This window comes from Pipistrellus hanaki (assembly GCF_964339955.1).
Source record: "Pipistrellus hanaki genome assembly, chromosome: 13".
Classification (NCBI taxonomy): domain Eukaryota; kingdom Metazoa; phylum Chordata; class Mammalia; order Chiroptera; family Vespertilionidae; genus Pipistrellus; species Pipistrellus hanaki.
Window position 1 is genome coordinate 36,020,253 of NC_140515.1, and position 13,297 is coordinate 36,033,549.

The 13,297-nt window shown below is 53.2% G+C and overlaps 1 protein-coding gene across 6 annotated transcripts in view; it reads right to left on the bottom strand.

Annotated features, from left to right (window-relative positions):
* TMEM108 (transmembrane protein 108) overlaps nucleotides 1-13,297 on the bottom strand; it is a 381,245-nt gene that overhangs the window by 13,528 nt on the left and 354,420 nt on the right. For all 6 annotated transcript variants that reach the window (XM_084902142.1, XM_084902143.1, XM_084902141.1 and 3 more), the window contains one exon: nucleotides 342-1,754. In XM_084902142.1, coding sequence (XP_084758268.1) covers nucleotides 342-1,754 — 1,413 coding nt within the window. The remainder of the gene's footprint in view (nucleotides 1-341; nucleotides 1,755-13,297) is intronic.

Consider the following 13,297-nt stretch of genomic DNA (forward strand, 5'->3'; position numbering starts at 1 on the left):
CGCTGTGAGCTCTCTTCCAGCCTGCCTCTCGCTAACCCTGGGGCCTCCAGGGAGCCACACCGCTCCCAGCTCGGCGTTTCTTCCTGCAACGTGCAGAGCAAACTGCCCCTGGGAGCGGTGTCTGTATGACCAGTGGGCACCGAGCTGTGGCTGGCAGAGCCGAGGACCAGGGCAGGGAGAACCACGATCCCTGCCATGCCACCTGCTTCCTGGGGTTCTGAACAGCTTTGCCGCCCACCTGGTGGGGACTGTCTAACCCTGGGCCAGGGGGTTCTGGGCACAGGCAGCTGGTGTGGAGGAGGAGAGGGAGTGGGGGTGGGTGGGGAGGGCCAGGCACTCACAGCAGGAGGAGATGGGCACGCTGATGGCCAAGACCACCCAGGCAATGTCCATCTTGCTCAGGCAGATGGCGGCTCTGTGCTGGGGCGCGTCCCCCTCGGCCACGTGGGAGACGTTCCCGGCGGGGCCCGGCTTCCAGGTGCCCGCGGGGACCAGGCGGTTGAGGAAGTTCCCTGTGGCCGTGGACACCGCTGTGGACAGAGGACGGGGCAGCCGGGCGGTCATGCTGGCGGCGGCCACAGCCTCCTCCCCGGCCGACAGGGAGACAGTGCTTTCCGAGGCCCCGGGGGGCTGAGCTGGGGCTCCCGGGGCAGAGGGGGTCGCTGAGGATGTTCCCTGAGGAAGCCCCTCGGGAGGGGCTGAGACGCTGGCATCGAAGGCGGCCTGGGTGGGCCCCGGGGCGGCCCTGGAGCCCCCCGAGCTGGCGGACGGAGGCCGGCCGGTCCCAGGGGTGACAGCGAGCCCGGAGTCACTGCGGCTGGAGCTGTCCTGGGGGGCGCCGCGAGGGCGCAGAGAAGGCACTGGGGCGGGGGGCGGGCTGGCGGGGGCGCCTGAGTCCGTGGTGGCGTCCGGCTGCCCTCCTGGGCTGGTGAGGGTCGGACCGTCCCCCTGGTCTGCTCTGAGGCCCGGCGTGGCTTCCGTGCGCTCCGAGGGGGTGGTGCCCGGTGCCCATGTGGTCCTGCTGGGCGCCGGGGCTGCGGCCACGGTCTGGGTCTGTGGCGAGGAGGAGTGATTCCAGGGGGTGCGGGTGGAGGGCTCGGGCTCCACGGACCCCGTGGCGTTGCCTCTGAAGACGGGAAAGGCTCTCGCGGGGGGCTGCTTCTGCCCCAAGTGCATGGAGCTCTGGTTCCTGCCCCGTGGGCCTTCCTTTCTCCCCGAGGGGCCCCCGAGGGCGGGCAGGGCGGGGCGGGAGGAGGCACCAGCCCCCCTGCGGGTGGAGCCGGCGGGTCTGGGGGGCCTGCGTGTGGCCCCCCGGGTGGGCGCTTGGCTGGGGCGGCTGGTGGCTGCAGGCGGATTTGTCATCGGGATGGTGGGTCCAGCCTCTCCCCGGGGGCGGCCCTCTGGGCGGGAGGAGGCGGTGGCCCTGGTGGTGGGAAGGGGCCCTGTGCTCAGGGGGCCGTCGGCGCGGTGGGCGGTGGCTGTGGCCACGGTGGTGGAGGTGGTGTTTGCAGGAGGGTGTCCCTCTGGAGAGGGTGTTGCTGCTGCCACGGCGGCTTCGGCCTGTGAGACGGGCCCAACGGGACGGGGGCTCAAGGTCACCCTGGAGGTGGCGGCCACCAGGGCGGAGCGGCCGGTGGAGCTGAGCGGTGGGGTCACCATGGTGCTGGGAGGCAGGACCTGAAGAGATTCCCTGGGAGTTGGTTCCTGGGCAGCAAATGCCAGAGCTTCGGTCAGCGCCAAGGTCAGGAGGAAGCCTGGAGGGAGACAGAGGGCAGAGGTGAGATGCCGGGAGAGGCCGAGAACCTGTGAGCCCGGAACTCAGGGGAGGCCCCCGAGCATTTCCGAGGCCCAGCTGCGGCCCTGACCACATGAGGCCAGTCTGTTAAGGAGGTGCCACCAGGCACTGCCAGGAGGAGACCCAGCCCAGCGCAGAGCCAGCTAATGGCCGGCCAGGCCTTCCTTCCCCAGATGCCTCTGACACGCCTCCAGCCCGCCCCCCTCATTTCCCAGAGGCGGGGAGGGAAGTGACTTGTCCAAGAACACACAGCTGGTGGGGGCCAGAGTCTGGATCTTAGTTATTATTTCAAAGCAACTTTCCATTTGCATCACAAAAACTACCACCATGTCACAGTACCCAAACACCTCCAACCTCCATGTCACCTTCAGCATGGAAATCAGACCCGAGTTCACCTCTCCTCCTGGGCACAAAGGTTAACCACCGAGGGCAAAGGGCAGCACACTGTCACAGTAGCTGTGTGAGGCCTTCCTCTCGGCAGATGCAAATTTTCACCCAAGGCCCTTTGTGCTGGCCTGCTCACCCTGTTCCCCACAATCGCTCCGGGCCTCTTTGCATATCATTTGCATTGTTTTGCATAATGGCCTCTGAGGTTTCAATTCCAAATATATAAGAGCGGCGAAGACTAAAATCTAGCTTGACGTGCTTTAAATGTGGAACTGAATTTTAAAGGCTGTCGGGATAAGGATGAGAGGGTGCAGGGTGGAAACCCACAGATGGATGGGAGCCCAGATGTCCACGCAGGCCTCCTCCTGCCTAGAATTCCAATGCATCCGTGATCCCAGGGCCCAGGGGGAGGAAAAGGCCCTGCTCCTTCTGTTTGTTTGGTCGGGTGCCCACTGTCCATATTGGGCATGCCATTGGCATCTGGCGAAGGCAAGGAGGGAACCGAAGAGAGCCGTGGCCACAATGAACTGAGTGCTTCCTGCACATCGCGTGCTGCTCGCAGGGCGAGGCCTGTCCTGGCACAGTCCTCACAACAACCCGGTGAGGCGGGTGCTATTAGCTCCCTGTGGTGCCCGAGGAAAAGCACAGAGAGGGGCAGGACCAGCCCGCTCCCACTCAGCTGGGGAATGGTGGGCTGGGAGTTGAACCTGGCTGCCTGGCTCTAGGGTTTTATAGTCTCAACTTTGTCTCAATGCTCACCCTGCGGGCTGCTGGGTACAATCAAATGCAATGACCCACACTCTTTTGGGAACTGATTTTCCATCATCGGTCTTTTGACTCTTCTTCCCTCTTACCTGTGTTCTTCTTTCTCCATTTCAGGATTCTATAGGACACACAGGGTGTTCTTTGAACAACCCAGCCAATGAACTTTATTTCACAACTCCCGTAGCAGGGGTGGGAGGAGGGACTTGGAGTAGTACAGTAAGAGGGCTGGAAATCCCTGGTCTAATTTTCTCCCCTTCCCGGAGCCTGGTATCCCACTGCTTAATTAACTTAGGTAAATTTTTTTCTCTTAAAATTGCTTACTCATACATACAAGGCACATGGATACATTTTCCCTTACACATAGAAACAGAGTTCTAGCTCATTTTCCTTGTGAGTTAAAACGTGTTCTTCTATAATAAGTAGAGCATCCCTCCCCATTAGACTAGGTTTCCACTGCCAGCGATTTCCCCAGTGCCTCTCACCCCCATGGCACCACTGAAGGCGTCTGAGAAGCCTCTAAGCCACCCCCATGGGTAAGCAGCCGTAGGCCCTCCCCATGTGTGACATTTTCAAGTTCTTGGCACTCCTCTCACCAGGACATGGAGCCTGCCTGCCTCCCTCCCGCTGAACCTCGGTGGACCAGTGTGACCCCCTCAATGAGCAGAACGGAGCAGAAGTGGTGCCACAGGATGTCTGAGGCCAGGGTAGAACGGGTCACACCGTTTCTGCAGGTTCCTCTTCGGGGCCTCAGCCCCATGTAGAGGCTGCCGCGTGGAGGGAGTGCAGAGACCACGTGGAGAGTGAGCGGGGGCTCGGCTGCTCTAGTCCCAGCCAGGCCTCAGACGTCAGAATGAAGAGCCGGGTATGACCCCGGCCCAGCACGGCTGGATGGCAAACGCACAACACGCCCCACGTGGGAGCCCCCAGCTGAGCCCAGTCAACCCTAACGTTTGTGAGTAAAATGACTTACTCCTTTCAGCCACTGTTTTGGGGTGGTTTGTTGGCAGCCATGGATAACCAGGCATTTGGAAATGTAGCTTCTGCATCTGATGTTTCAACAACACAAGAGAAGAGCACCCACAGCACACCGAGTCTGACCCCCAGGGAGCCTGCTTCCTACAGGGCGGTAATGTGCAATCTTGCTAGGAAACGAGCTTTTCCGATTTCAAGAGGATCGTCTTATGACTGGAAGGAACTTTTAATTAGGACTCTCTGATAGCTCACTCTCTCACTTTATGGATGAGAAGGCGGGAGCCCGACACAACAAAACAACTTGCCCTGGCCCAGGCCAGCTATACGGGGCTAGGGCTGTGGGGAACTTGGGCCAGCTCACTGCCTCCTAATCCCACTAGCACCCTGCCCTTACAGTGCTTTCCTTCCATCACTGTGACCCCAGTATCCCAGGGGCTCTGAACATCAATGTCCCCTTTCCCTTTAAAGACCAAACATAAATTCATTCCTCGGAGCAGTTTCTCTTACTCAGAAATACAGAAAACTCATTACTGCAGGGTGAGTTGGGTGACTGCTCTTAAGTGGTACTCATGCCTGTGACCCTAGTTTCTTTAGGAAAGTGAGGTGTTTTGGGTGCAGATCTTTGCTGCCACCCTCTCTCCAGGCAGCCACATCCCAAATGTTCCCGTCCATCAAGTCTTGTTGGGCACGTGGCTCTGGCCACAGGGCTAAAGGTCAGGTTCTGCTTGTGCTTACAGCTACCCGAGGCCATCACCTGGATCCAGAAATGTCTGGAGATCACTGACTCAGCAGTTGAACGGATGAGGTCTATGACTGTGTTTCCCAGAGGACAACCTCAAAGCTCTACAAGCAAGAAATCCATGTGAGATGGGGCCCATGTGCCTCAGACACACCCATGACCTCTAGCAAGTGTGAATTTACCTTGTGCTGCAGCTCTGGGGCTGACAGCTCCCTAACAAAGACACATACATGCACATGTGAACACCCCCCCCCCCTCACAGGCCCTCTCCTGGGAGCAGGAAATAGGCAAAAACGATGTTTGCTGCCCAAGACTTCCCATCACATCCATGCTAACATGGTTAAGTCATTAGTCTACAGCCAAAGCAGCCACTAGGTAGCAGTGCTAGAATTTAAAATCCAGTTTCTCTGACCCTGGATGCTTGAGACACTAGGGACAGAGATTTTTGATCCAAAGCAATGCCCCATGTGAGCAGGGGAGCGCTTTATGCAGACAGGCAGTGACATAACAGCTGTGATGATCCCAGTTAAAAACACAGCTCCCAGTGAGCGGTGGGTCTGCGTTCCCAGCTGGGACCTGGGCGGGTGGTGACGATGGCTGCGGAGATGCTACATGACTGCTGAGGCCAGGCATAAAAGCGACGGCTCCTGCCCGGTTCCCATTCGTGCTGCTTGCTCTCAGAGGCCAGCACCACGCTGTGAGGAGCCCAGGAAGAGGCCCAGGTGGAAGGAACGGAGGCCCTGACTTTCAGTCCCAGCTGGACTTCCTGGGGACAGCCAGCATCGACTGCCGGCCACGGGATGAGCCACTGTAAGTGGGTTTTCCAGCCCCAGTTGAGCTCCCCCAGTGGGTCTTGGTGGAGCAGAGGCAAGGGCCCCCTGCCCAAAGGACAGAATTATGAGCAAAATGAATGATGAGTATTGTTAGGCCGCGAAGGCCTGGGGTTTGCTAGGCAGCGACAGTGACGGGAACACCCTCTGGGCAGAAGGGAAGCCGCTGCTCATCCACTGGCCACTCTGGGGTTCGACGCCAATCTCCTCAGATTCAGGAAAGGGAAACACCTGATTCTGGGCTCTTTCTACAGCATCACGGTTGCTCTGTCTACAGCTTCCAAGGAAGAAAGGAGCAAATGTGTCCTAGGAACACCATGAAGCTTCTGGCGTACGAGCACTTTGTGGGCTGGGAGGAGGCTAGAGGCTGGTGCATGGAGCTCACACGTTGAAGGCATGACTTTAATATGTGTATGTATGTAGTATATGTATAGAGCATGTGGAGTCCACACATTGAAGACATGGCCATTTCCTTCATGGAGCTGCCAATTTACAAGGGAAGGAAATCAATTATGACAGCGGCACACACTCACACAACCAAGATGTTCCCTCAAAGACTTCCGCCAAACAATGAGCATGAGAGTCAGAATGAGATGCCTCAAAAGGTCGACTTGGCTTCTAATATAAGAACAGGATCCTGCCCAAACCGGTTTGGCTCAGTGGATAGAGTGTCAGTCTGCGGTCTGAAAGGTCCCAGGTTCGATTCCGATCAAGGGCATGTACATTGGTTGCAGGCACATTCCCAGTGGGATGTGTGCAGGAGGCGGCTGGTCAATGTTTCTCTCTCTATCCCTCTTCCTTCCTCTCTGTGGAAAATCAATAAAATATATTTTTTAAAAACAGAACAGGATCCTTAGCATTCAGGGAACCTCTCGCTGACATCATGGGAAAGAACACAAATGCACCAGCCCAGACTGCCCTGAGTTCTCCCAAATAAAAGGAAAAGGTTCGTAAAAATGTTCCATGCTTTGCAGCACAAAACCCAACAAACACTACCTCAGCCAGGTGGCCAGGGTCATCGCCAACAGCGATGAAGTCACGGCGAGTACCCTTCATAGGAAAGTGGCACTTAACCTTGGCAGTTTCCCGTCATCAAACCCACAGCCCCGGTCTAATCATAAGGAAAACACTTAGCCCCATTAAGGAACATTCTAGAAAATATCTGACCAGTACTCCTCCCAGTTGCCAAGGTCATCAAAACAAGGAAAGGCCGAGAAACTGTCAGAGCTACCAGGTACCTAGGGAGACATAACTACTCAGTGTAATGGGGTCTCCTGGATGGGGTCCTGGCGCAGAAAAAGGACATGAGAGGAAAATGAAGACAATGTGCATAAAGAATGGACTTCAGCTGAAACCGGTTTGGCTCAATGGGTAGAGCATCGGTCTGCAGACTAAAAGGTCCCGGGTTCGATTCCGGTCAAGGGTATGTACCTTGGTTGCGGGCACATTCCCAGTAGGAGGCGTGCAAGAGGCAGCTGATCGATGATTCTCTCTCATCGATGTTTCTAACTCTCTATCCCTCTCTCTTCCCCTCTGTAAAAAAATCAATAAAATATATTAAAAAAAAGAAAAGAATGGACTTCAGTTAAGTAATAATCTATCAGTTTCGTACAATCTATTAGTTGTGACAAATGTGCCTTAGCAATGTGAGATGCGAGCAGCAGAGGACGCTGGGTACAGGATGTATAGAAACTCTCTGATTTACCTTTGCAACTTTTCTGCAAGCTTAACGTTATGCCAACGTTAAAAAAAATGGAAAAAATTGTTCCACAGAAGTGAGACAGCAGGGACAGAGTGAGGACACCCAGGGGGAGGTTCTGGAAGGGAACCTAGCTGAAGGGAGGTTTGCAGGCAACTTTGCCAGCTCCCTGGGCGAGGTCTGCACCCACAGACCCCCTTTGATCCTACTTAGAGACAGAGGAGGAAAAGTCCATGAGCTGCCTCGATCTACATTCCACCTAAGTCTCGCCTTTTTTTTAATATTCGCCTCAGAGCCAAAGCGTGGAGCTTGGAGGTGAAACGGTCAGGGAGTCTAACAACCTGAACACACTGTTCTTTAACCTGCTCACATTCCGACGGAGGGGTCAGGGTAAGGGCTGCCCACGTGATAGAAACAGTTATGACCTTCTTGACCAGGGAAGCGGCTGCATGGAAATCAGAGCGTCGTTATTGTCACCGAGGGCCGCGCTGCCCTGTCCCTCACACATGGAAACCGGACGAGGTGTTGGCATGGACACCTCCATCCTCATCGAGCACTTCTGCCCACACTCCTTTCCTGCTAGGAACCCAACTTGAACTGTCACTGTGTCGTGACAAGGTCAGGGTCCCTCGCCTCTTCTGGACAGAAGCTGGGCACACTGTGCCCATCCATGTTGTGGCCCATCTCCCCTTAGAGCCCTCAGTGGCGAGGCTGGAAGGCATGGCCTGGGGTCAGCGGGATGTAGGGACCTCAGGCAAATCAGTTCAGCTTTGCTTTCCTCGGCTGCATCGTAAGGATGATAACGCCTGACTTTAGGCCACTGTCAGGGGTGGGGATATGAGACCGAGGGGCGAGAGGCCCCACACAGTGCCAGGCAGGCATCAGGAGGTAACTGTGGTTTTAGCTTCTCTGCATGTAGGGGACTCCCTGGGGCTGGGAGGCTCCTGAGGACGGAGAGCCCCAGAGCTGGGCTCACTGTCTGACTCGCATGAGGAGCACAGTTTTCCGAGAACTGTGAGAATAAAAGAATACTTAATGGAGTAATTCCACGCACTTGAGTTATTTGTAGCCGAATGCTTACAAAATTATAGATGCTTATTTCTTTGTAGACAATGCCAACAACAGAAAGCAGTAGTAATGTGCGTCCGGTGATGTGACAGTTTGGGGGTGTGTGTGTGCATGTGTGTTATTTGTCCCATTTATACTTTGCTTGTTTTGGTGATTAACAACCGGTTCAAACATCCAGTCCGTCTGGCGGAGAGAGACAGGAGAAGGTTGAGGTGGACCCTGCACATCCCTCCCAAGACCCTAGCCCCACCACGCCCTCGCTGAAGGTTCCATTCCTGACATAAACAAACTGGCTTTCGTTTCCTTCCTAAGTTATAAAGGGCTGGGTGAGAGGGTTTGGGTTGTAGGGACGAGCCCCACCCAGCATTGGCAGGGGGCGTGCTCTGGAAGGTTCTGACGAGAGCCATGGGGAAGAAGGACAGACAGGAGCACACTGTTGGGAGGGAGCCCCATCAAGGGCCCGGAAGGCTCCAAGAGAAGCCCCCGGTGTCTCCTACAAACCTATCAATAATAACAACACCTCTGCACAGAGCCTGCAGACCCGCCCAAGGGGACTGGTCCAGTGCGCTCCTCATCAGGGGAAGCCCCTGGACAGTCCTGGGAGCCATGCACACCAGCGCCTGTCTACCCCTCCTTCCAATCCCCCAGAGGCAGGAGCAGGAGGAAAAGACACAGGCCCTGGCCTGTTGGTGCCGAGGGTCACCTACTACACAGAGCACTGGGGCTGTTCACTGACACCCTCCGCGGCTTGCTGACAGTCTGAGTGACGTTTCTTAGCACCCCTCCTCACTAAAGAGCTTGCCGAGGTGGGGGAGGAGGCTGGCAGGGCTGGTGGCTGTGTCTGAGAGGAGGGCGGGCAGGCAGAGGCCCAAGCGGAGGCTGACGGCAGAGAAGGCTGGCTGCTCTCTCTGGCACACAGCACGCCTGCTCCCGAGCCCTGTGATGTTCTCCCGGAGCGCCCTGCAGGGCTGCTTGGTATTCTCACAGGCCCGGCGGGCAGCTGGCTGCGGGCTGTCTGGCACTGCCCTGCCGGCTGCCAAAGGTCCGCTGTCTGCCTGGAACAAAGCGGCTCCGGCGACACAGCTGTGCATCCTTGTGAAATGCCTGATTCCCCATTTCAAGGCAGGATGCCCGTGCTCCAAGCTATAATTTAGGTTTTGAGCACGAATTAGATTTCACAATTGGATTTGGAAGGCAGCCTCCCAGGCTGTGTGCTTGGGGACCAAGGCTTCCCTCCCCCTCATCCCGACTTCTCCCAGGACTGATGCTGAAATTACCACTAATTCTAAATTTGCGCGTATGGGGACCTACCATGTGCCAGGCACTCAACTAAGGATTCTTACATCTCATCTTCATCTTCACAACACCCCATGAGGTAGAAAAGAAGAAATCTCAGTCCATGTCCTATATAATTATAAGGGTACCCACCCTCCACCTCTTAATTATTCTCTTTTGGGGTATAAATATATGGATTTAGATGCCTGAATAATTCAGTGTAAACACGGAGGTAGCTTTCTGGAGGAAACACTAATAAAATCTTGTCCAAGTCAAGCAGAGGAGCCAAGAACAGACACTAAGAACACGAGGACACGAGGGAAGGTGGGCTATAACCCAGGACTATGCTGAATGGAGCAGGTTTTACATGCAGCCATTTGACGGGGGTCCCATGAAAGCTGGAGGAACCCAGGAATGCTTCCTGGAAGAGGAGAAACCTGCATTCTCTCCTATCATCCCACCATTTGTTCACTTCTTCAATCACACATTCAGCACATATTTATTGAGGGCTAAGCGGCGTGTGGCATTGTATTTCCAGATAAACTACCATCATGATTTCAGCCACAGAGATGGCTGCTATTACCTCTTTCCCCACTGCAGGCAATAAAATGCAGATTGGCAGATAAAATTCTGACACATTCTTTTTTTAAAAAAAAAAAAATATATTTTATTGATTTTTTACAGAGAGGAAGGGAGAGAGATAGAGAGCTAGAAACGTCAATGAGAGAGAAACACCGACCAGCTGCCTCTTGCACACTCCCTACCGGGGATGTGCTTGCAACCAACGTACATGCCCCTGACCGGAATTGAACCTGGGACCTTTCAGTCCGCAGACCGACGTTCTACCACTGAGCCAAACCGGTCTCGGCCTGACACATTCTTAAAAGTAAGTTTATCCATGGGTGGAGAACACTACCGTGCACAATAACACACATTTTTGTTTGAAGCATCAATTTTGTTTGCAGGTATTCTACTCCTCTGAATTGACCAATCATAAAAACTTGTGAGGTGGGTCTTATCCCCCAAAACTGAGGTTTGGAGAGGTTACTAGATTTATTCAAGGTGGAGCCAAGATGCAGATGCAAATATATTTCTATTTTTCTTTACTCTCCTTCTCTGCCTCTCCTTTACTTCTCCCAGCTATGGACACTGCCCGCTGCAAAAACCCGTTATTGGCAATTCTTGATTACCTCTGCCCCCAGTAAGCTCACCACCTGATCGAAGGACTCCTAGCTTCAGCAGGGCTTAGAGCAGACAAGCAGAGTCAGGCTCCTGAGGGCCGCTCCACGCTGGCATGGCTCCAGTCCACACTCAGTCCAAACTCTGTCTCTGAACTTAAACCAACACAATAACCAGGATCAGGACTGAAGCACATTCCTAAAGGGTTCTAATCCCCAGGCCAAGTTCTAATCCCCACAGCCCAACTGGGATGCTGTCTTTGTAGATACCCTCCTTCGAAGGAGAAAGGCAGCTGCCCCTACCAGCTAGGCCAGGAGATGGGGGAGGGCGGGGCAGGAGCGGGGTAGTTCCTTGCCACTGAGATATGCTTAGCTGTTCTTCCCCTACTCCAGCCACAGCTGCCAACAGCTCAGGTACCCAAGGCACATGCTGGTTTCCAGCCCACAACCCCAGCTGGCTGGGATAAACAAAGAACAGATGCAGGCAGGGTCCCCTCATTCCTCTCCATTTCTCTGGGGCTACCACACTGTGGGCAGAGACATAGCCTGCTTATAACAATACTAGAGGACTGATGAGACCCACCTTCTAGTTACGGAACACCCTTCCTCCCTCACTGCTTCCTTTTGAGGGAGATAGTTCTTTCTTTTAAAAGTTAACTCTATTGACGTATGATTTACATGTTTAAAACCCACACGTTTAAAGTGTACCGATTGCTGAGTTCTGGCAAATGTACACAACGGTGCAGCCACCGCCATACACAAGATGTGGAACATTTCATCTCCCTAGTAAGTTCCCTCCTGGCCCTCTGCAGTCAAATCTCCCCGACAGCCACTTTAGGCAGAAAATGATCTGATTACCATCACTGTCCGTTGGTTTCATCTGTTCTAGATTCTCACATAAGTGGATTTAGATACAATGTTTTGTGTCCGGCTTTCCCTCAGCATAACATCTGTGGAATTTAACCAAACAGCTGTGGAATTTGTCCGTTTGCTGACTGTCTCAGTGGTTTTTCCTTTGTTATTGCTGCGTAGTATTCCGTTAACCGGATATGCTCCAATTGGTATGCTCATTCATCTGATGCTAAACATGCAGGTTATTTCCAGAGAAGGACTGTTATGAATGAAGCTGCTATAAACATTTGTTTTCAAGTCTCTATATGGACATATGTTTTCAATTCTCTCGAGTAAATACCTAGGAGTAGAACGGCAGGGACATATGGTCACTGTATACTTGTTTGTTAAGAATTGCCAAAACTGTTTCCCAAAGGGGTTTCCATTTTTGAATTTTTTTTTTCAAATTTAATTATGTTGATGGACAGATTGATTCACTGATTGTCCAGGTAACAGAGTATATTGGCACAATCCAAAAGTCAAAATGCAGAAAATACATACAGGGGAAGTCTCCCTCCCAGCTCCACCTCACCAGAAGGTGAGTGGTGTTAGCAGTTCTTTATGGACCTTCCAAGAGATAACTGAAACATTCACAAGCAAACCCTTCAGTTTCCTCCCACTTTTTATACAGATGAGTGTGTCCTGGGCACTCCTGGGTCATCTTAATAATTTATCTTGGATCCTGTTGAAGAGCCATTTCCCACAGTGTGTTCTTGAAAAACTCCAGACCCACCAAGTGCCCCGTGAGAAAAGAGTTCCCAAATAAACTTGAAAAAAACGCACACATCAGAAATTCACAATGTACATTAGCTCATCCAAGGCTAGGAGAGGTTCCATAATTTAAAAAACAGGGTTTCCAAAATTATTTGAACTGAGAATCCTTTTCTTTGCAGTAACACCTATCTAACATTTTGCACAACTAGAATTCTGCGGAATACTCTTGGGGAAGCTCTTAGCTAGACCAGGAGCCCACAAACTTTTTCTGGAAAGGCCCAGAGAGAAAGCATTTTAGGCTTTGTGGACATGGTCTCGGTCACAATTACTCAATTCTGCCACTGTAGTGTGAAAGCAGATGTAGACAAGATGTCAATGAACAGGTGTGGCTATTTTAATAAAACTTTATTTACAAAAAGAGGCAGCAGATTATAGCTTGCTAATTCCTGATCAATTACAGTTTCAAGTGTTTTTTCAAGGCCTTCCGTTTGTGCTGCTTTCTCCCTACATGCCCCCGGCCTTCCCATCCAAACTAACCATCCACCGGGAAGATGATGGGAATGGAGGAGAGGAGTGACCCAAAGCAAAGGAAGGAGGTGGGAGTGGGGAGAAGGGAAGGGTGAAAGGGATTGTGGGGAAGGTGTCCTGGAGGAAAATCAGCACGGCTAAAGTCTGACTGAGCAGCTGTCCGATCTGAAATGTCCTCCGAGTCCACTTCTCTTCTCTTTCCCCTTTCTCCACCCAGTGCCCAAAGCGTCCACCTGCTCATGGTCCATCTGATTAAATAAATGTTCAATGATGGGATGAATGCCTCTGGCTTCTGGGCTGCATTCAGCATCTCTATCGGTAGGACCATTGAATCCCCAAGATTCCTTTACAGTGTCCTCCTTCTAGGATGTCAGGAAATCTTTGTTGTTCATGGCAAACCCATCTGAGGGTGATATATCAGCTGGTAGGCAGACTTGTGATTCTGAAAGTGAATGA